Source organism: Hyperolius riggenbachi, chromosome 10, assembly GCF_040937935.1.
Source record: "Hyperolius riggenbachi isolate aHypRig1 chromosome 10, aHypRig1.pri, whole genome shotgun sequence".
In the NCBI taxonomy this organism is placed as follows: Eukaryota; Metazoa; Chordata; class Amphibia; order Anura; family Hyperoliidae; genus Hyperolius; species Hyperolius riggenbachi.
The window spans coordinates 253117300-253141267 of record NC_090655.1 but is presented as its reverse complement, the minus strand read 5'-3'; the positions used below and the strand labels follow the sequence as shown (position 1 = coordinate 253141267).

The 23968-nt window shown below is 47.5% G+C and overlaps 2 protein-coding genes across 2 annotated transcripts in view; both read left to right on the top strand.

Moving 5' to 3' along the window:
- The window catches only part of LOC137535336 (zinc finger protein 665-like), a 213664-nt gene that overhangs the window by 188448 nt on the left and 1248 nt on the right, over positions 1-23968 (top strand). The gene's annotated exons all lie outside the window — the stretch shown is intronic.
- On the top strand, positions 2141-23951 carry LOC137535833 (gastrula zinc finger protein XlCGF66.1-like). Its single transcript, XM_068257721.1, has 6 exons — positions 2141-2259; positions 17698-17832; positions 17918-18041; positions 21773-21870; positions 21983-22067; positions 23932-23951. Exons 1-6 carry the CDS (start codon positions 2155-2157, stop codon positions 23949-23951), a joined length of 567 nt encoding a protein of 188 aa, XP_068113822.1. The 5' UTR covers positions 2141-2154.

Sequence of the window (23968 nt, the reverse complement as noted above, 5' to 3'; positions counted from 1 at the left end):
CCAGTTGGGGTTTTCTTTGCAACTTTGACCATTCTTTTATTAACTCTTCTATCTCCTCCATTATCGGAAACATAGGTACTTCCTTTTTCAGATGAGGATAGTACTTAGGTTTCTTCTTGGGAGGTTCAAGGGACTCCTCCCAACCAATAGCTTCCTTAACTGATTTGACCAGATGGGGGACCATAGCGAAGTCAAATCCTACTTCAATACTACCCCCTTATGATACGTCATCGTTTAGACTAGTTTGCAAGGTCTGAGAGACTAAATTCTTCTGACTCAGAGATTCCTGCACCGCCTGTTTGACAAGCGCCTGAATATCAGGCATCTCCTCTTCCTCGTAAACCGGTAACGAGTATAGACAGCACAGACTAGCTTGTCTGGCAGCGAGTAATCACCACAGGCCCAGCATGTGTTTTTGTCAGGGGGGTTAATATGTCTTGTCTTGCTAGTAGCTTTAGCGCCTGTATGAGGCGTGTCCTTTTTTGTTTTGTCTTTAACCTCTTTGGAAGCAGACATGCTGAGGAGACAAAGCAAAAGAAAAAAGGAGAGTTGCTTAATATGCTTGTTCCCCTCTCTCTCTCTTTTAAAAGAAAACATATTTTTCAAATAAATAGAATTTTGTGAAATAATCACGCCCTTACCCATCCGGTATATGCTGGCAACCTTCCTGGGCATCCGACTCCATTTCTCGGCAACTAATAGCTGTGGAGAAAGAAGCACCATCAGAAAAGACGTCCGTGACTAATACACACAAATGAAGGCACCAGAAGCTAGATAACTGAAAATGATACATAGCAGATCACTAGAAAAAATCAATCAATCCAAGTCTCAATATCAATGCTGGATAGGATACAATCTGTAAAACATCAAGCCACAAAAGCTACCATGAGAGTTTGCCCACCAGAGGACTTCTAAGAAAATCACATCTCTGCGCCAACAAAGTAAAAATAGCCATTGTTCCTACCGGAGCAGTCTTCGCGTAGCTTTTCCCCGCTCTGTCCCGCACAGGATCCGTGTCCGCTTCCCGAGAGTGCTTCCAGCACAACTGAATCACCTCTGGTAGATTAAATAGCGTACTTCCGGTCTACGTCCCCTGTGTCACTGTCAGGGGCTCGAGGACCTTACACTGCCGGAATACCGGCACCCAGGAAGGCATAGTGGAAAGTATTTGAAAAAGAAAATAATAATTATGCGCACCAGTTCCGTGCAAAAGATCCCCTCCAGCATAGGGGTCCCCCAACAGCGCTCCTCATTGGGCATAACGCGGGGCTTCAGAGCAGGAGAGGCAAAAAATTATAAAACCTCTTGTTTCCCAAATGGGACAGACCTGAAGCGGTGGACAGCAAATAAAAAAGCAGGTTGTATAGGAAGTGACTTTAATTTATAGCTAAAAGACCTGTAAGCTGGGGGCGGGCCCATTCGTATGCTGCCATGAATACTGCAGGACAAGTGTTAATGGAGGGGGACAGCAGAGAAATGGCTGAGCATGAGTGACAGCGAGGGAGCAAGAGGACTTTAGGGGGCGAAAGAAATCCCAGGTAAGTAAATGGGCGTTTTGTTTTAATTTACGCTCACTTTAGTTTAAGTGTACCTTTATATTCTGAGTGCAGGTGATTCCAAAAAAAAAGAGGCTGCACTTAGCCTATCTACCACAAGGTGGCGATCTCCCCTCTCCCAGGTGGAACGCATAGTAAGGAAGAAATTAAACCAAATATAGGAAATGATGTTACAAAGAAAGGAAGTGATGTTACAGCAGGAGGAAAAGTTGCAGGAAAAGGAGAGGAGATATTGCTGGAAGAGGTAATTGTGTGATTGTTGTTATATATTGTGCAGAGCAGAGGTCGGGGTGGACATACTTTGTTACAGAGGAGGTCATAGTACACCTGTCACTATCCTGGTCACCGCCCTTGAACTAATTGCCATATTAGAGACTTCTATAAAACTACTATAGTATAACGTGTAGTCCCCCCTGGATGTGCCATAGATTATGGTTGGCATCTTGGTGCTGGTCTACTTTAGGGGACTCAGCAGGAAACCTCATAGGGAAATTTTCTGCAGGATTTGTATCAGCTGTAAAAAATGTTTTTCTCTAAAGGTCTTTATAATATTGCGTGTCCTTTCCTTATGATCTATCAAAAGGCAGCAGCAACCTGTATGGATCACATGACCACATCACTGAGGATGGATGAGGACCAGAGTCACATGACTGAGAGGATATTCAACCTCACCCTGGAGATCATCTATCTGCTGACTGGAGAGGTGAGGAGTATCCTGGATGTCTCTTAATGAAACACACAGCCAGTTCTGGGCCAAGGCAGGGAAGGCATTAGCCGCGAGGGTGCACCAATGACCCCTCCCTTCGAGGGACACCCTTTCCTGGCTGGTCCAGAGTCGAGAGTAGAGCTTGTAGTGTTGCTCCTCATCCCACTGGGAGGTCCGTGATGTCACAGGCTTGTAGCAGCTTCTCTCTGTCTCCCTCTTTTGGCGTCTCTCAATAGTTTCATCACTAGAGAGAGATGAGGAGATGCTGTAAGCCTGACACAGCTGAGTTCCCGATGCAGTGATGTAAGTAGACAGCACTAGAGGCTCTGCTCACAACTCTGCATTCAGGGCTGCTGCTCAGTTTAAGGGGTGGCCTAATACTGGGGCTGTGTTCAAATGATTGTCAGCACACCGTTCTGTATAGCACACACTTTATTGTGCCAGTCTCCACAAGGTAGTCCAACAATTGTTTCGGGGGCTGCGCAGGGTCCCCCTTTATCAAGGCATGTGGTTACAAGGCATTTCTACATCAGTTACTTTTTATATAAAAAAAACAGTTTAGGGGATACTAAAAAGCTGGGGCACTCTATGGAGACACTGGTAAGCTGGAAGACACCATGGGAATGCTGGGACACACTTTAGGGACAGTGGGAAGCTGAGACACACTATAAGGCAGCTGGGAAGCTTCCAAGTTTATGCACTATGGGGACACTGGGAAGCTAAGACACACTATGGGGACACTGGGAAGCTGGGGCACATTATGAGGGGCACTGGGAAGCTGGGGCACGCTATGAGGGGCACTGGGAAGCTGGGGCACACTATGAGGGGCACTGGGAAGCTAAGACACACTATGAGGGGCACTGGGGAGCTGGGGTGCACTATGAGGGGCACTGGGAAGCTGGGACACACTATGAGGGCACTGGGAAGCTAAGACACACTATGAGGGGCACTGGGAAGCTGGGACACACTATGATGGGCACTGGGAAGTGTTATAAACTGTTCTTATCACCTTGCTTCGACACCATCGTCTCACAGACTGTGAGATCACTTGACTCTCCACACAGCAAACAGGAAATAGACTTTCTCAGGCTTCTCCAATGTTTCCGTTATTTATTCAAATCACAGAAAGACAGATAGATACAGTCATCATATCCTAGCTATGCCGATCTTCATGTTGCATTACAAGCTCTTGATTAGACTCCCTGCCGAAGTCTATCAGGTACCTTCTTCCTACCTACGTTACACTAAACTACCTATGTACATAGCATACATTATATCAGCTTACATAAAGGAAGAACATGCTTAGAGAAATAATTGGGTTCCAGTCAGTATTGCGAGCTAGTGAGGAAGGAAGAAGCAGAAGTGAGTGCCCCATCGCTCGCTTGTTACTCGATGGAGCAGGGCCAGGTGCCTTCTAAAAAAGCGCCTTTATACAATCAGCTCCATCACAGGTACTACTAAACCTATACCCGTAACCCTGTATATCCCTTAATTTCAACTATTGGTTCAGGAGATTGTTTATGAGGCACCAATCTCTGGACCGGTTAATTTATTTTACGTAATTTTAACCCGCAACCTCACCTGGATAATGATGCCTAAAGTTGTCATCCCCATCCAGACGACCAGTGGGTGTAGAAAGAACTTTGGAACTGCAGATGCCCCGTCCGAGTGTCCCTGGAACATCACCGGAACCTTTGTCCACCAGGGCAGACTGGAACTCACCTGCTCATTTTTGTGCTCTACCTCGTTAAGATCACCTGTATCATGGTGAAATCTTACCTTTAACTTAGTGTACTGTTTGTTTAACCTTTGTAACAAAATGTGGTCGTCTTGGATCAAACCCTGTTCCCCTTCGTCCCATGTCGTGTTCTCTTTCAGGACGGGAACTACCCGTGAAACTTTGACCTTTAGAGTTCTCTTAACAATTTGAGAAACAACGTCATCAAACCTGGATGACAGGATCCATATGGGATCTCCACTCACACAATATGTTCCCCTTGGAAACTCCCCCTTATCGGAACAATTATGAGAATATACCTTGAATGTATCATTAGACCTTATGTTAAAAAACCAAACCTTTCCTTCAGCCACCGGAACTATCGGTTGGGCTTCAGGGTGGATCTTTTGAATGGTAGCCTCGCCTTCTGCGTTATTGAGCCTGCAGGCTTCTTCACTAAATTTGACTTGCCCCGGCCAACGCAGGAACTTCTGCAAGAATTGCCCACATGAGGACAACTCTACTTGCTTCACCTCCCCGTCTAGCACCAAAAAAGGTTGACCTCTCAGGTCCTGGTGTAAGACACGGGTTGAGGTGGGAACTAAGGAAGTAGCGGTGCCTAAAGGAATGTTGCACCGTTTCCATTTGTTCACCCAAACATCTCGAAGATGCCATGCAAAAGATCCTTCTCCAGAAAAGTTACTATACCTCCCCTTGTCCAATCTCAGTTGTACCGGATCTTTTAGCCTCTCCCTGACAAAATATGTCCCCAACTGTCCTGATTGGACCTCTTCCCCCCTTGTGTCCTGAGGCACAATATGTACCTGAGGTTGGGAAGACTGTACTCTCTGCAATCTTTCAATTAAGAGTACCTCTTCACTTACCCAACTATCATGAGGATAAGCTGCTGCATATGGACTGTGTAATATCGTCCCCTGTTGTGACCCGTGTAGTGTGGATGGGGTTCCCTGTGTTGGCTTTCCCTCCCCCGGGATCGCTCTCCCCACCCTCTTTGTCACCTGGAACTGTGGCTTGATCTCGATTTTTACTTCTTGTTTCGAGAACCACCAACCCTCGGCTTTCCAGCCTTTACGTGTGTATAGTTGTTTCAGAGGCACTCTCTGTTGGTAGCTCCAGAGTGTGATGTTGTCCCCTGCGTCTCTCTGGTATGAGAATTGACGCCTCCTGCTCGTTCCTCTCCAATCTGGAACCATCTCACTCTGCATAACCAAGACAAGGTACCCCTGAATCACACACTCCACCTCTTGCATGTACCCATTGTACTGCAATGCACCTTTTAACAAACCTTTGGATCGGTGCATCGATTCTGGGAGTGTGGCATTCAATAGCAGATTTACACTGCCATTAAATTCCCACTGCCCGCACACCTGACCCTTCAGACCTTTCACCCACATTGTGCCATGAAATTTGTTTTCTCCTGGCACAAGTGCTCTTTCCCTCCATCCCTGCTTGGTCCATCTGTGCCAATCAGAGGGAGGTGTGAAAGGATCAGTACCTTTGTCACCCAACATTAACATGCTTGGGCCTTGCATTCTCATTAACCCCTTATTATACATGAGAATGTCCTCTCTTCGTTCTCCTAGGACGAAATGGCAACCTAGGATCACCATCAGCACGGTACTCCTCATTATAAAAGCACCACCTTGGGAAAGAAAAACATTAGCAATTTGCACTATGCTTTGCTCAGACAGTTTTTTTAGACGTTTTCCGATCTCAGGAACCTCGGTTTTTAGTCTCTTTCCCATTTCAGGAATCTCGTGTTTTAGTCTCTTTCCCATCTCAGGAATCTCGCTGTTCTCCAAGCTTAGATTGGCATCTGGAACCTTTCGCGTATCCGACTGACATCTCCAGCTTTGCTGCCAGCACGGCATCTGTCTCAAATCCATATTGCCAAACACCTGAAATCGAAATACAAACAAATCAATTCTTATTAATGATTTGGGATTCGCCCTGCGGCTTGTACTCTTTACACTTTAAATTGATCAATATATATCGTAATTGATCTCGTTACTTTATGGTTCTCATGAACTCTGTTTACTCTTATTGGTAGATTGGAGTTAAACTTCACCCCCCTACCTCAGTACTATCCTCAGTACTTACCTGTTTAAAATATGCTCCCGCGGACTTCACCTTTGGAAGCTCGCTTCCCCTTTGGAAGCTCTCACCCCATTGCAGCTCACTCCACATCCCCCCCTATCTGTCCATGCGCGGCCGTCGCATGCACAGATTACGGATGCCACACCTGTTGCTGCTTTGCAGGTGAGCCTGCAATGCACTTACTCATTTTCGCATTTACTTATCTAGAACTTCATTGTGATACCAGCTCTGCTAGAAGTTCTGTGTGTTGTACCCTCTGATCAATGTTTGCCGTGCCACCACCTAAACTACCAAAAAATTGCTGCCTCCCTGTCGGAAGGAGCACTTTGCACTTAAACTACACAGGGTGCAGGGCTAAGCATACCAGCGTCACATGCCTGTATGCAGATCCCTGAATGCCCACTTGGTAGGTAGTCACATGGCAAACACCGTACTGATACACTGTCACACTGTAAACGGCAATTCTATCATCTGTATAATTGCCCCATGAACTGCTGTCAGTCCTTGTTCTTTGTGCTACAATTGATAAGAGCTGGAAAAAACATATTTGACCAATCAGTGGACGAAAAAAACGCACAAAAAACAGCCCCAGCCCAGCATAGACCTCTCAGTCAAGCTCTGGCCCTGTCCACGAAAAAAAAAACCGGAAAAAACGTTACCGCTCTGCAGCAGCGGCGACAGAAACCCGAATTGGTCAACTCCCTTTTTTCCACCTCCGGCACCCCCCCTGATGCGCTGTCCCCCCTTTCCTATTGGGAACTCATGCTGCACCACCCATTAAGGTGCCTCACTTACAGGAATAATCCCATAAGCAACACAGTACAGACCCATTTCCGATCTGTACTGCTCCGTGTGTCCCTGCACCGAGCTGGGAAACACTTCCTATTCTGGCATTCCTTTCCATGGACCCAGGGAAAAGCTCTGGGGAAATACTTTGAGAACCGAGACACACAGGAGAATGTCTCTGTATTTCTACCCCCCTCCCTTTCAGCTGCTCTGCCCGGAGCCGCGAGCACAGCCTGACGTGACGTGGATCCCCCAGCCCCTCCTCCCCCCTGCCATGACGTGTGGGGGCCATGACTCACGGGGGCGGGCTCTCTCCACTGCCGCCATTTTGAGTCCTGGACTGCCAGCCAAGATGGCTGCTCCCATAGCAGCCTCTCGTTCCTATAGACCTAGGAGAGAAAACAAAACTCACACAGAACATACATTTGTTATGCATAGTTACACACAGCATCTATACATTTTACCGAGAGTCAGCCTTCCGCTACCTATACTCTCTGGGATGCTTGCCAAAAGTGAGACAAACCGCGTCACAGCTGCAATGCTAAATATTTTACATCGTAGCATCACCCAGGGACGTAGACCTCTCTCCCCTCACAAATCATCTGCAGCATAACACAGAACTATTCAAGCGTGCAGTGTAACTCTAAACCATATTAACAGCTAGTACTTCTGAGACGCACATTTATCAGTCTGACATGACTACAACATTAAACCTATATAACTTTTAGCGGCACTGACTGGAACTAGATAAGCTTGCACCTCTCACTACACTCCTCTCTATCACCTCTCCCTCCCATCCAGTACTAACAGAAGCACCGCTGGCTTATCTCCTGCTGCGGGGGACCCCCCCCCCCTTTTTTCCCAGCCTCTGTAGAGACGGGGAGAGAAGAGAAGAGAGAAAAAAAAAAAACCAATCGACTTCTTTCCAGCAAAAACATGCCTGAGACAAATGCAGAGATAACCACTACGTAAATATACATGCTTGAATCCGAAGAAAAAAAAAACAAGCACCTAAACTCTGAAAGCAGCCTCCCCCCTCCCACCACGCGCGAGAGAGAAGAGAAGCCCGCAGCCACCATGCTGCAATTAACACAGAATGTACACATTAACACATTAACCTCTCCTTGTTATAACACCAAATACAGATAACGCCATACAACAGCGTAAACAAACTTGCCTGAGCAGCAGATTCTTGGCACTTCATCAGCATTCCCGCAACTACACCTGCGAAACTTCCATGGACTCCGGAACCTTCTGAGCGTTTAAACACCGTCCCCACACTGGACTGGCTCAGTGGATCTACATCTCCCACAGCGAGTTGCAAGCTGGCCTCGGAGTGTCCCGTCTGACCCATATTTCGGCTAGTGGCTACAGTGCACAATGCAGTCACAGTCTAACGTCCAAGAGTTTCGCCGCTGATTCTCGAATTGCCGCCGTGTGCTTGGCTCCCGCACCCTCCCACTTATCAGTATCAGCTTGATAAGCTTTACCGTCTGCGTCCGTCTATTCTGCTCGTTTTGCTGTGGAATATCTTGAAAACTTCTTCGGCCCCCGGCCCGTCTGCCTGTCTTGCTAGGCAGGGAAGGATTTCAGGCACCAATTGTTATAAACTGTTCTTATCACCTTGCTTCGACACCATCGTCTCACAGACTGTGAGATCACTTGACTCTCCACACACAGCAAACAGGAAATAGACTTTCTCAGGCTTCTCCAATGTTTCCGTTATTTATTCAAATCACAGAAAGACAGATAGATACAGTCATCATATCCTAGCTATGGCGATCTTCATGTTGCATTACAAGCTCTTGATTAGACTCCCTGCCGAAGTCTATCAGGTACCTTCTTCCTACCTACGTTACACTAAACTACCTATGTACATAGCATACATTATATCAGCTTACATAAAGGAAGAACATGCTTAGAGAAATAATTGGGTTCCAGTCAGTATTGCGAGCTAGTGAGGAAGGAAGAAGCAGAAGTGAGTTCCCCATCGCTCGCTCCAGATTTAATACCGACTAGGAAAGAGTTAAATATGACATCATCTTCGCCACCCCCTAGATAAGTCTATTGGTGGACCCACTTGTGGTGTCATCATACACACCTACTCGATTAATAATCAATGAGACATTTGACATACATGCAGGATGTGAATATTTACAAAACATGACTGATGTTTATTGTTCCAGGCCCAGGTCAGGGAGACCTGCGGCCTTGTTCAGAACAGCTTCTTGGTATGTTCTAGTTCTGCTGACAGAACTGCAGATTTTCTCTCTTCAGAGAAAATCCCCTTAAAGGGCAGGTCTGCTCATCAAGCCTTTTTGACTAACTCAGTCCAAATAACTGAGGCCTACTTAAATTATAACAGGAAGCTGGGACACACTATGAGGGGCACTGGGAAGCTGGGGCACACTATGAGGGGCACTGGAAGGTGGGACATACTCTGAGGGCAGGGTGAAGATGGGTTGCACTATGGAAATACTCGGAAGATAAGACTCACTATGGGGGACGCTGGGACACAGTTTAGGGGACACTGGGAATCTCAGATACACTATGGGGGACACTAGAAAGCTGGGACACACTATTAGGGGGCTGGAACACAGTATGGGGACACTAGAATGCTGCTGGGTGCCTTTACATCCTAGAAAGGTGGGATGGGGGTATTAATCTCCAACGTGTAATTGTTTTCTGATACACAGAGGAATGTCTCATTAGAAAAGGCCCCTCTTGCTGCTGCTTCCATCAGCTGATCTGGTTATCTAACTTGGGTAGGGGGCTGCCTAACACTGGGGACACATCTGGCTAGTTAAACTGAAGAGGGGCCCTGCCAAATGCTGGGGGGTCACCTGGCTAACTTGAGGAGGGGAGGCTACCTGTTACTGGGAGCTGATCAGACTATCTAACTTGGGGAGGGGGGGGGGGGTGCCTAATACTGGGGCTGATCTGGTAATCCAAATCCAAAAATGCTTTATTGGCAGGACCAAATACACTTAGCATGGCCAAAGCAAAACAATAGCATTAGCATGGGAGGGGTTGGTTGTGGTATTAAGGGAAGGGTATAGGGGGTTGGGCTATACAGTCCATAAGGGTGTGGAGAATATCAGGGGCAGTATAGGGGCCTGGCATATATAGTGCATAGGGGTGAGGAGGGTATAGGGGCAGTATAAGGGATATACAGTCTGTGGGGTATCATGTTCCTCACAGTGGGTGGCAGGTGGCGGCATATTGGGCCACTATTTGCACAGTTTCCTCTTCCCCAGTTAGATGAAGAAGTTCCTCTCCTCATCATAGGAGGTGAAATCTGGTATGTGGGCGGAGAGTCTCTGGAAGTGGGCGGTCCTCACAGGTGCATATTTGCTGCAGGGTAGCAGGAAGTGGTCCTCATCCTCCATGGCCCCCCTGGTCACAACACTGCCTGCACAGCCTCTCCTCCCAGGGCTTCCATGTCTCCCTGTGCCTCCCTGTCTCTATCTCCAGGCTGTGGGCGCTCAGACGGTACAAGATCAGGATCTGTTTGTCTTTGGGGTGGTGTAGCCTCTCCAGATAAGGGGCCATTGTGTACTCCCTCTGCAGTGATTGGTAGACAGTGAGTTTTTTGTGAGTTCTTTATGTAATTCCTTCAGATATCTCACTTTGTAGCTTTCTATAGTCCCTTTTATCTTGGCTTTTGTCAGGCTGTGTTGGTGGTCCTGGCTGGGCTGGGCTGATGCTTTGCTTCACAGTGCATGGTATGGCCTTGGCCCCCTGGCTCAGAAAGGCTTCATTGTGGTAAGTTCCAGGGCTGCTGCTTTGTATGTGCACCTAGTATGAGAGCGCCCTCTGCTGGATAGTCAGCCATAGTAGGAATATGCCTAGCTCTGCCCGGAAGGCTGTGTTCGAAGTGCAGCGATGGACTTGGAAAAGTTTCTTGCAGAACTGTAGATGGAAGACTTCTGTTGGGATGGAGTCCCATTTTGATTGGTCAGGGTAGGTGACCGGGCCCCATACCTCACTGCCATAGAACAGGATTGGGGTGATGATAGTTGTAGAATATTTTTACCAAGACTCTCACAAGTGGCTTCAGGTGGTACAGTTGCCTTCTGAAGGCATAAAAGGTTCTGCAGGCTTTTTCTTTCAATGCCCTTTACTGCTGTCTTAAAGCTCTCTGAATAAGTTATCTTCCTCTGGAACACCGTCACTTTTGTCTTCTTTGGGTTGATGGGCAGTGCCCATGTGGTGCAGAAACTCTCCAGTACTGCCAGGCTTTCCTATAGGCCGCTCCCTCTCTGTTGGGTAGAGCAGCAGGCAGTCATCTGCATACAGCAGGAACTTCACCTCATAGTCATGCAGGAGGAGGCCTGGTGCTGGGGAGGACTCCAGGGCTACAGCCAGTTGGTTAATGTATACAGTATTATCCCTTTATAGTAAACTCCAAAAGTAGTTTACTATATCAGAATTGGTCATATATTATATATTTTTACAGACACAGTTGCTGGGACCTGAGTTTACTATAGCCAGAGGTTTACTAAATCAAAGTTTACTATAACAAGATTCTACTGTATGATAAAGAGCGTTGCTCTCAGACTGCAGCCCTGCCTGCCTCCTCGATGCTGCTTGAAGAACGTGCTTCTCTTCCCATCCACTTTCACACTGCATTGGCTCCCGGTATATGAACTCTTATTCCGCTCTCTAGGAGTGTTAGGAAAAGGCCTGGGTGCCCTACAGAGTCTAATGCCTTATATTTATATATATTTGCAGCATATATTTTGCTGCATGACCTGCTGACATGGGTCTTGATGAGGCTGTGCAGTGTGTAGATGTGGTCGGTGGTTTGGCATGTTCCCGGCTCGGCTTTTGCTGAGTACGTCCAACTCTGTGAGGAAGGAGAGGATCCTTTTATTAGTGATGCTGTTAAAGTGGACCGGAACTCTTGTACAGGACAGTAGGAAAACATAGAGAAATGCACCCTGTATGTATTTAGAGAGTTCAGCCTGTCTAATTCCCCCTCATCTGTGACTCACTACTGTAATTTGATCTCTTTAGCTGTGTTAGCTCAGGAATCTCCTCTGCCATGGAAGAGTTGCTAATTTGTTAACACAGGATGTTAACCCTATGGCTGCTTCCATGAAATCAGAAAGTAGACACACAGCAGATTTACTGCAGGATTTGTATCAGCTGTAAAAAAAGTTCTGAGTTCAGGTCCGCTTTAAATAGTTTCCCCAGTGTGCTCCTGATACAGATTGCTCTGTAGGTAGCCGGATCATATCGGTCCCCATTCTTGTGGATGGGTGTTATGAGGCCCTCGCTCCAGGCCTGGGGAAAGGAGCCGCACTCTGGATGAGGCTGAATAGTCCTGTGATTGCCTCATGTATGTCTGGGGGGCTGTATTTCATCATCTCTGGCAGGATGGCATTCGTACCGCTGGCCTTCTTACATTTCAGCTTTATTCTTTCTTTTATTTTCTGCACCGTGATTGGTGTATCCAGAGGGTTTTGGATGTCCTTGATTTGTGGGTTGTCTTTGTATTGCCTTCTTAGGTGGTCGTGGGCTTCCCTTAGGTCCCATTGTTGTGGTCTCTGTACTTTTTGTTACTGGCTTCACTTAGAGAATTACGTAGAGCCTTGCATTCACTGTCAAAACTAGTGACCCTGTGTATGATCAAAACAATTTTGGGACTGTTTATTGGTGGGTCTCTTGATGTTGGTCTGCTTGAGACCAGCTAGTACTGCCATAGTATATAAGATGTTACTGAATTCCATCACTGCATGGCTGACACCTTGTTGGTTTGGTTTATATTGTTTGGTATTAAAGTTTGTCAGCAGTTCTTTGATTTTGGCAGTGTTGATCATGTTGGTGTATTCTGTGGCAGACTGTTTGGTCCGTTTGAAGATTGGTGACAGCTTGTAGAGACTGGTCTGGCCAGGCTGCTGTGTGGTTGGCTTATCAGTGGATTTCAGGTACAGCAGTATTTGGTTGTGGTCTGACAGGTGTGTTTCAGGGGTAACTAAGAAGGCATTGATGTTTATGCGGTCTGTGTCTGGGATGGCATAGTCCACCACACTGCTGCCCACGTGGGAGTTCATAGTAAATCTCCCAAGAGAGTCACCCCTGGTTCACCCATTCATTATGTATAGGCCAAGTCTCAGGCATAGGTTCAGAAGGGTTTTCCCACTTTAGTTTCCTGTCTTGGAAAGGTGGCTGCTTAATACTGGGGGCTTATCTAGCTATCTAACATGGGGATGGGGTTGCTTAATACTGGGTGCCTATTTGGATTTCTGGGGGGCTACCTAATACTGGGGGGCTGATCGGGCTATCTAACATGGGGAGAGAGGCTGTCTAATAACGGGGGGATTCTCTGGCTATCTAACTTGGGGATGGGCACTGGCTAATAATGGGGGGCTTCTCTGGCTAACTAGCTTGGGGTGTGGGGGCTGCCTTATACTGGGGGCTTCTCTGGCTATATAACTTGGGGTGGGGGCTGCCTTATACTGGGGGCTTCTCTGGCTATCTAACTTGTGGATGGGCACTGCCTAATAACAGGGGGCTTCTCTGGCTATCTAACTTGGGGATGGGCACTGCCTAATAATGGGGGCTTCTCTGGCTATCTAACTTGTGGATGGGCACTGGCTATCTAACTTGGGGATGGGCACTGCCTAATAATGGGGGCTTCTCTGGCTATCTAACTTGTGGATGGGCACTGCCTAATAACAGGGGGCTTCTCTGGCTATATAACTTGGGGATGGGCACTGCCTAATAACAGGGGGCTTCTCTGGCTATATAATTTGGGGATGGACACTGCCTAATAATGGGGGGCTTCTCTGGCTAACTAGCTTGGGTGTGGGGGCTGCCTTATACTGGGGGCTTCTCTGGCTATATAACTTGGGGTGGGGGCTGCCTTATACTGGGGGCTTCTCTGGCTATCTAACTTGGGTATGGGCACTGCCTAATAACAGGGGGCTTCTCTGGCTATCTAACTTGGGGATGGGCACTGCCTAATAATGGGGGCTTCTCTGGCTATCTAACTTGTGGATGGGCACTGCCTAATAACAGGGGGCTTCTCTGGCTATATAACTTGGGGATGGGCACTGCCTAATAACAGGGGGCTTCTCTGGCTATATAATTTGGGGATGGACACTGCCTAATAATGGGGGGCTTCTCTGGCTAACTAGCTTGGGTGTGGGGGCTGCCTTATACTGGGGGCTTCTCTGGCTATATAACTTGGGGTGGGGGCTGCCTTATACTGGGGGCTTCTCTGGCTATCTAACTTGGGTATGGGCACTGCCTAATAACAGGGGGCTTCTCTGGCTATCTAACTTGGGGATGGGCACTGGCTAATAACAGGGGGCTTCTCTGCCTATATAACTTGGGGATGGGCACTGCCTAATAAAAGGGGGCTTCTCTGGCTATCTAACTTGGGGATGGGCACTGCCTAATAACGGGGGGGGGGGGGGGGGGCTTCTGTGGCTATATAACTTGGGGTTGGGCACTGCCTAATAACAGGGGGCTTCTCTGGCTATATAACTTGGGGTTGGGCACTGGCTAATAACAGGGGGCTTCTCTGGCTATATAACTGGGGATGGGCACTGCCTAATAACGGGGGGCTTCTCTGGCTATCTAACTTAGGGATGGGCACTAATAGGCACTGGGCACTGCCTAATAATGGGAGGCTTCTCTGCAGGGCTGTGGAGTCGGTCCAAAAATCCACCGACTCCGACTCCTCAGTTTAGGATTACTCCGACTCCACGACTCTGACTCCTCTAATTTGCATATTACAATTTTGTTGATTAACAGTATGTAACGTGAAATTCGTCTCTTAACTGCCAACGCTTAGGAATTTTACAAGACAACTGAATTGAGAAGGATATGTAGACTACTATATTTATTCCCTTTAGACTAAAACTAGTCCTTTGTAAGAGTACTTATAAAAGGTACAGAACGGAACAAAGAACATCTATCAGGCCCTAGGCAATGTAACTGTGGGTACATGTAAGAGTGATGTGCAGGTACTCTGCCGGGGAATGAGGAGATTCTTCCTCTATTACACATTATTCATGCACAATCTGAACCAGGTTTATGGGTGATAGACAACACCACTGTGTTTAATGTGCACAACATTCTCAGTGGATTCCCTGCAGCTCTGTGGGGAGTGCATATGTAGAGTATTGTACTACTGTGTACCAAAGTAAACCTGAGACAGATGAAATTAAAGTTTTATACATACCTGGGGCTTCCTCCAGGCCCCTTCAGGCTAATCAGTCCCTCGTTGTCCTCCTCCACCACCTGGATCTTCTGCTAGGAGTCCAGGTACTTGAGCCAGTCTGGTGTAGTGCGCATGCACACACTCCGCCGCCGGGGGCGTACTACACCTGCACTATTGCGCAGGTGCAGAATGCTCCTGGCTGTGGAAGCGGCACGTAGCCAGACTGCGCTGACTGGCTGAATTACCTGGACTCATAGCAGCGGATCCAGGTGCTAGAGGTGGACAGCGAGGGACTGATTAGCCTGAAGGGGGCTGGAGGAAGCCCCAGGTATGTATAAACTTTACATTTTATCCGTCTCAGGTACCCTTTAATTTGTAGTCACCAAACCAATTTTTAACAACATAGCAAATTATTTGATTTCATGAGCAAAGAGAGTGCGTACATTTTAATAAACCAGCATCAATGCAGAATTATTTCCATCTCATTGACCATCTCTATTAGTGACACGGCTACACGTCAGGCTTTATTCTTACAGCATAGATGTTATTTAGTATATATAAGAGATTCCTGTGTACACATCATATATACAGTCACAATCAGATATGTATTTATTGAAGCAGCACAAGTAACTAATTTTGATTTGGTTTATTTCATTTTTGTGGACTGAGCACAGCTATTACTGTATATATACTGTATATATACATTATTTTTGATGACTATTATCTGAGAAATAGAACATGTTATCATATTTTCTATTTTAATTACACTTACAAATTCACTAGGAGTCAGAGCATTTTTTTCCCGACTCCAGGCACCCAAAATTACTCCGACTCCACGACTCCGACTCCACAGCCCTGCTTCTCTGGCTATCTAGCTTGGGGTGTGGGGGCTACCTAATAATGGGGGGCTTCTCTGGCTATATAACTTGATGGGCACTGCCTAATAATGGGGGGCTTCTCTGGCTATCTAGCTTGGGGTGGGGGCTGCCTTATACTGGGGGCTGTCAAACCGAAAAAAAAACTGAGCCTCAAATCACTGCATCAAACAGAAATTAATCAATAGATACAATCATTTATTAAACCATAAATTATAAAAACAATAAAACAAGCAGAGCCATAATGGCGGGGTATATAATCAGTACCACAAATAATTGCATCACAAGTCACACTGCACACAACTCTTGCAGGACATAAAGTGCGAGCGCATAAAAGATGCATTGTTCTGCATATGAATGCAACCAAAGTGCTGGTGAGTGTATATGGGGCAGACTGGCGGAGGGGCTGTGCTGGGGGGGGGGGGGGGGGTCACGGCCAAGACCTAGTGCGGATGGGCTTTTTTACTATCATTTATTTATTGTATTTATAAAGCACCAACATATTATGCAGCGCTGGCAAGCAGATCAAGTAGAAAAATACTGTGGCCTAAAAGGCCCCCAGAAAAAAACCCTCCACTGTCCCCCCTGCCGATCTTTCATTGATCTCTGAGGAAGCCGTGCACAGCAAATAGTTACAGGGTACGTCCAGGGAAAAAAATCCACTTACCTGGGGCTTCTTCCAGCCCCTGGCAGCTGTCCTGTGCCCTCGCCGCAGCTCCGGTGGCTCCCGGTCTTCTCCACTGCAGAAGCCGACCTCGCCAGGTCGGCTTCCGGGTCGGCTTCTTCTGCGCTACTCCGCTGACATCATCAGGACTGTGCTGCGCAGGTGCAGTAGTTCTGCATAGTGCAGGCGTAATGACGTCAGCAGTGGAGCGCATAAGAAGCAAACCCGGTAGAGGACTTTGTGAGGTCGGCTTCTGCAGCGCAGAAGACAGGGAGCCACCGGAGCTGCAGCAAGGGCACAGGACAGCTGCAGCTGTTACTAATAATTCATGGTTTAATAAAAAAATCTTTATCTGTTGATTTATCTCAGTTTGATTTCAGGCTAAGCTTTTTAAGGTTTAACATGTAATTTGTATGCTGTTCTGCACGTTCTGGGTATAATTAAGCAGCAGCTGAATTGCTATAGTGGATGGTGCTTGTTCATTGTGCATGTGGTTGTTTATACTGGGGGCTGACCTGGATATTCAAAATGGGGAGGGGATGCTTAATACTGGGGCATGTATGGCCACCTGTACTGGGGGGAGAGGCAATCTACAAAGCACCTAACTTATAAAAATATTTAAAATTAACCTCCCCCCAAAGAGGTGTGTGTGTGTGTGTGTGTGTGTGTGTGTGTGTGTGTGTGTGTGTGTGTGTGTGTGTGTGTGTGTGTGTGTGTGTGTGTGTGTGTGTGTGTGTGTGTGTGTGTGTGTGTGTGTGTGTGTGTGTGTGTGTGTGTGTGTGTGTGTGTGTGTGTGTGTGTGTGTGTGTGTGTGTGTGTGTGTGTGCGCGCGTGCGTGCAAGCGCACACACACACACACACTTTATGAACTTCCCTTAGGGGGAGCTTTGTTTTGCATATTATAATAAATGAGATATCCTTTAATACTGGGGCTCCATCTGCTAACTACACTGTGGATGGAGGGGGGAGGGGGGGCGGCGGCACTTTGGACTCTCCACCTCTAGTGCTGGACAACCTTTTCCCGGCCCTGCACACAACAGACTGGAGAGGTGAGGAGGATTCTGGGAGGTCATGTGACATTGTTGATCTTTCCATACAGAGTTTTCCTCCAGTGGAATCTGGTCATCATGTCATGATCACGGTTCCCCCAGCTCACTCCTTGTTATCTGAGAGACATAACAAGCAGAAGATTCTAGAAGTCATCAGAAAAATGATGGAGCTGCTGACAGGAGAGGTGAGCAGTGCTGGGAATTATGGGATATTATCCAGTAACAGCAAGGGGTGTATCTGGGTGTTAACTGTATCATTGTATGTGTCAGGTTCCTAAAAGGTGTCAGGATGTCACTGTCTGTTCCTCCATGGAGGAGTGCCAGTATATAGAAGGACACAAGGACCTCTACAAGGACACCATGATGGAGAATCCGCCCCTCCTCACATCACCAGGTAAGAGGAGACTTTTTCTGACCATTACAGGGTACAGCTTGGAAAGGAGAGCCACTAGGCTCCTCCTCCTAGGGAAACAATTAGCAAGAAGATTAAAAGCTCCACCCTCCTACCTTTATGAAGCATTATCGTATAGATGTATTATCCGGACAAGATATGGCATTTCACAGAGAGGTGCTGCAGGCAGCGGTCCCGTCCTGATGTGAGTATGAGATTACTTGCCTATCTCTCCTTTCCAAGCCGGACCCTGTAATGGTTAGAGAAAGTTTATTTATTTATTGTATTTATAAAGCACGAACATATTACGCAGTGCTATACATTAGTTAAGGTTACAGACAATATTTAGGGGTTACATACAGCAATACAGGAATACAAGAAAAAAACAGATCATGCAGCACAGTACAGAGTACAAGGTAACGCTTAGTCAGTCACTGGAGATTAGGCAAGTTGAGTTCACTTAAATGCATAGCATGGGTTTACAGTAATGGAGGTGCATGATCAGGTACGACATAAAAGGAGGTGGACCCTGCCCAAAGGCTTACAATCTAGAGGGAGATGTATGGACATGAAAGGTAGGGGACCAGAGTTCAGCTGCGGGTTTAGAGCACTAGTGAGGGGTGGTAGGCCAGGGTGAAAAGGTGAGTTTTGAGGGCCTTCTTGAAGATGCTGAAGGAGGGGGCTGCCCTAATAGGTGGAGGTAGGAGGGTCCATAGTGTTGGAGCAGCTCTTGAGATGTCCTGGAGGCGTGCATGGGACTGGGTGATGCGTGGGGTGGTCAGGCGAAGTTCATTGGAGGAGCGGAGTGAGCAGCTAGGTGTGTACCTCTGAGTGAGATCAGAAATGTAGCATGGACAGGTTTTGTGGACAGATTTGTAGGTCAGACACAGTATCTTGAATCTGATTCTGGACTGGATAGGAAGCCAGTGGAGGGATTCACAGAGGCGAGCCGTCGTGGTGGAGCTATGGGAGGAGTGAATAATTCTGGATGCTGCATTCATGATGGACTGCAGTGGGGCAATTCGGGTCATAAGGAGACCAGAAAGAAGGGCATTGCAGTAGTCAAGGCGGGAAATTATGAGGGCATGGATGAGGAGTTTGGTGGTGGCAGAGGTCAGGAAAGGGCGGATCTTGCAGATGTTATGGAGGTGGAAGTTGCACGACTTTGTGAGGTTTTGGATGTGGGGAGTGAAGGAGAGTGTGGAGTCCAGGGTGACACCCAGACAGCGGGCTTGAGAGGTAGGGGGAATGGTAGTGTGGTTAACAGTGACATGCACATCTGGGAGGTTCAGGGGTGGCCGGGTGGGAAGATCATAAATTCCGTTTTGTCCAGATTTAGTTTCAGGAATTTAGCGGACATCCAGGAGGAGATGGCTGATGGGCAGGAGGAGACCTTGTCCATGGTAGCGGTGGATAGGTCAGGGGTGTGGAGGTAGATCTGGGTGTCATCTGCATACAGATGATAGTTAAAACCCATGGAGGAGATAACCTTGCCAATGGAGGATGTGTATAGGGAGAATAGTAGGGGGCCAAGGACCAAGCCTTCGGGGACTCCCACCGAGAGGTGGTTGGGGGTAGATGAGGACCCATTGAAAGAGGTCATGAAGGAGCAATTGGAGAGGTAGGATGAGAGCCAGGTCAGTGCGAGTTTGTTAATGCCCATGGACTGGAGGGACAGGAGGAGTAGGGGATGGTCTACTGTGTCAAAAGCTGCTGAACAGTCAAGGAGGATGAGAATGGAGTATTTGCCTTCAGCTTTAGCTAAGGCAAGGTCATTGACCACTTTGGTGAGAGCTGTTTCAGTTGAGTGGGCAGGCCGAAATCCAGATTGCAGTGGGTCTAGCAGGTAGTTGGCATTGAGGAACTGAGTCAGTCGTTTGTGAACCAGGCGCTCAAGGAGTTTTGAGGCAAAGGGGATGAGGGAGATAGGGCGGTAGTTGGAGGGTAGTGAGGGATCAAGGGATGGTTTCTTGAGCAGGGGTAGTACAATGGCCTGCTTGAAGTCTGAGGGGAAGGTGCCTGTGGATAGGGAGAGGTTAAACAGGGTAGTGAGAACTGAGGCCAAATCCATGAAGTGAGGTTGGAGTAAATCAGAAGGGTTGGGGTCAAGGGGGGAGGTAGTGGTATGAGAAGTCTCCAGTAGGTGGTAGTAGGAGTAGGTGGTAGTAAGAGTGAAGGAGGTGAGGGGTTAAGAGAGGGTGGGAGGTAAAGATTGGATATTTCCTGATGGCTGGAGACAATTTTGTTGGTGAAGCGAGTGGCTAAATCTGTGGCAGAGAGTGAGGAAATGGAGGGTGGGGAGCGGGTTTAAGCAGGGAGTTGAAAGTGGCAAAAATGCGCCGGGGGATTGAAGCTTGTGCTCCAGTGAGTTTAGTGAAGTATTCCTGCTTCGCATCAGCTAGGGCAGTGTGGAACTGCAGCAGGTTAGTCTTGTACTGTAGGAAATCCTGGTTAAGTTGAGTTTTTCTCCATTTCCTTTCAGTGGCGCGTGTTACCCTCTGGAGGTTGCAAGTATGGGTGGTGCGGCAGGGCTGGGGGTTAGGGGGTGGTTGCAGTGGAATATTGGGGGAGCAGCTTCCTATAGGGCTGATGAGAGGGTTTGATGATACTGAGCTGCAGCAAGATTAGGACAGGTTAGGGTGGGGAGAGTGGAGGAGAGGCCATGGAGGGAGTCAGCAAGGACACTAGGATTGAGCTTGCCTATGTCTCACTGCCATCGACCAGGTGGGTGGGCGGGTCGCTTGGAGGTACCTATTGTGAGGAGGTTGAAGGTGAGAAGGTGATGGTCTGACGGTGGGAAGAGTGTGATGTCAAGGTCTGTAATGGTGGTGAATTTAGTGAATATGAAGTTGAGTGTGTGACCTGCAGAGTGGATGGGGGTGTTGGTGTGTTGTACTAGTCCAAGTGAGTTGGCAATGGTGAGTAGCTGGGTCACGACAGAGTTGTTGAGTTCATCGATGGGAATATTGAAATCCCCGAGGATGATGGTGGGGAGGTCAGAGAAGAGGATGTGAGGGAGCCAGGAGGCAAGGTTATCGAGAAATTGTCGTGTGGAGCCCGGAGGGCGGTATAAGACTGCAACAATGGCTGGGAGGGGATTGTAGAGGCGGATAGTGTGGGCCTCCAATTATGTGAATTGTAGGTAGGGAAGTGGAGTAAGGACACGGAAGGTGCAGGATGGGGAGAGGAGCAGACCCACCCCTCCCCCTGGCCTGTTGTCTGATGTGGGGGTGTGACTGAGGTAAAGCCCACCATAGGAGAGGGCAACCTCTGTGGCAGAGTCAGAGGGGGTGAGCCATGTCTCAATAGGTGCGAGGATGGTGAGGGTTTTGGAGAGGAAGAGGTCATGTTTAGACTCACCAGTAATGTTGTTTGTAACCATTCCAGTGTACATTATCCCTCCCTGTCCTTCTGGGATCTATTTTTCTCTTCTGTTCATGCTATTAGGTGGTTTATACTCTAGTTGGGATGTAATGTGCACATTTTGGTGTCTTGTGGGCATTATCTCTTGGAGTATACTGAAGGTAGGAGGGTGGGTGGTGCTTTTAATCTTCTTGCTAATTGTTTCCCTAGGAGGAGGAGCCTAGTGTCTCTCCTTTCCAAGCCGTACCCTGGAATGGTTAGAAACATTATTACCATTACCATGTCTTGTAAGAAAGAGTGCAGACCTAGATCCCCCATCATTTGATAAACACATGGAGACAATGTATTCAGTCAGTGTGTGTTTCCGACAGATGGATCCAGTAACAGAAACCCAGCAGAGAGATGTACAGGTGCTCTTTATTCCCAGGATTGTCCACATGAATATCCCACCATCCCCCACCATTATCATGTAGGTGAGACTGAGGGTCCCCAGAGACTCCAAACCATGACACATTCTTTCCTTCTATGTATGCTGTTATTGGTGTTTACATTTTATATTATCTCTCACTTTGTGCACTTAGGGTGGAGAACTTGCACATGAAAGTGCTGAGGTTAAAGAGGAAGACGAGACATATGTGAGGAGTGATCAGCAGTCTATGGAGGAGGGTGACATGATGAGGACAAGTAAAGAGGAGGAAGAAGAGACATATGTGAGGAGAGATCAGCAGTCTATGAAGGAGGGTGACATAATGAGGACAATTAAAGAGGAAGAAGAAGAGACGTATGTGAGGAGTGATCAGAAGTCTATGGAGGAGGGTGACATGATGAGGACAAGTAAAGAGGAGGAAGAAGAGACATATGTGAGGAGAGATCAGCAGTCTATGAAGGAGGGTGACATAATGAGGACAATTAAAGAGGAAGAAGAAGAGACGTATGTGAGGAGTGATCAGAAGTCTATGGAGGAGGGTGACATGATGAGGACAAGTAAAGAGGAGGAAGAAGAGACGTATGTGAGGAGAGATCAGCAGTCTATGGAGGAGGGTGACATGATGAGGACAATTAAAGAGGAAGAAGAAGAGACGTATGTGAGGAGTGATCAGAAGTCTATGGAGGAGGGTGACATGATGAGGACAAGTAAAGAGGAAGAAGAAGAGACGTATGTGAGGAGTGATCAGAAGTCTATGGAGGAGGGTGACATGATGAGGACAATTAAAGAGGAGGAAGAAGAGACGTATGTGAGGAGTGATCAGCAGTCTATAAAGGAGGGTGACATGATGAGGACAAGTAAAGAGGAGGAAGAAGAGACACATGTGAGGAGTGATCAGTGGTCTATGAAGGAGAGTGACATGATGGAGACAAGTAAAGAGGAGGACACTGTTACAGAGGGCAGAACAGGTGAGTAATCAGCAGTACCTATAGAGTAATGTGTATCTGTATTGCTGTTATGCCTGTCACTGCTCACAGACTGGCCATATTAGGGGTTGTGCTATGTGCTCATGTTAGATGTTTGCCATCTATAGTTATCATTCATGATAGTATTTGGTGACAGCTTGCTAACAATAGCAGTACAGACACCCTGAGGGAGAGAAAGATCACTTTATTCTTTCACACTGGGCTGCCCTCTTTTCCTCTGAGACTTTAGCAGTGGCCTTTTACTAGAGTTAGCAGCGCTTATTAACCCAATAAAGTGCTACATTTCTGCTAATTTAGTTCTAGTGCTGGTGCCCTTATGTCACACCATATACACTTGTGTTTTCCTCCAGAAACCAGGAAAAAGAGGTTGACTCGCATATAAGCCCCATACACAATATAAATGGCCACATGTGCTCCAAGTATAAAGCAGCCCCCCTCCCCAGAGCCAGATGTGCACCAAGATGTTAAGCAGCCCCTCTCCCCAAAGCCATATGTGTACCCAGTAGGCAACCTCCAACTACCCCCTGTCATGTCACATATAGGGAGTGTCAGATTTTGCTAGGTACTTGTATATATGAGACGCTGTGAGTACTAGACACGGCAAGGGAATCCCCAATCATTGCACACGTGATGTCAAAGGCTCTGTCACTCCAAATACAACACTGCCAGTGCGGGATGCTCCACCCCCAAATTCAGGACACCCCGCTCTGCATTAAATTCTCACACAGGCACTCTCCACTGAGCAATCCTGAATGAACGGCTGGTTACTGGGGACACAAAAAGGTGAGCCTGGACACAAATGGCCACTTGGGGCATAAAAACAAGTGACCCTAAACACACACACACACACACTTGGTGACTCGCGTATAGGCCGAGGGAGGACTTTTGAGCAAATTATTTTTGTGCTCAGAAATTTGGCTTATACGTGAGTATGTATGTTAGTACAGACACCTTAGTGCTTACCAACCAAGGATGCTATCTATGGGGAATTCCCTGTGTCTCAGCTATTCCTTTGTGTCTGACACAGCTGGCCTTAGACCCAGAGGTGGAGTATTGTCACACCCTTTTCCCTCCCCTAACTGATCTCCTGTCCAATGATAATTGTTCCTCCTTTCAGAATTCTCCAACAGGAAGTGATGATGTTTCTCTATTTG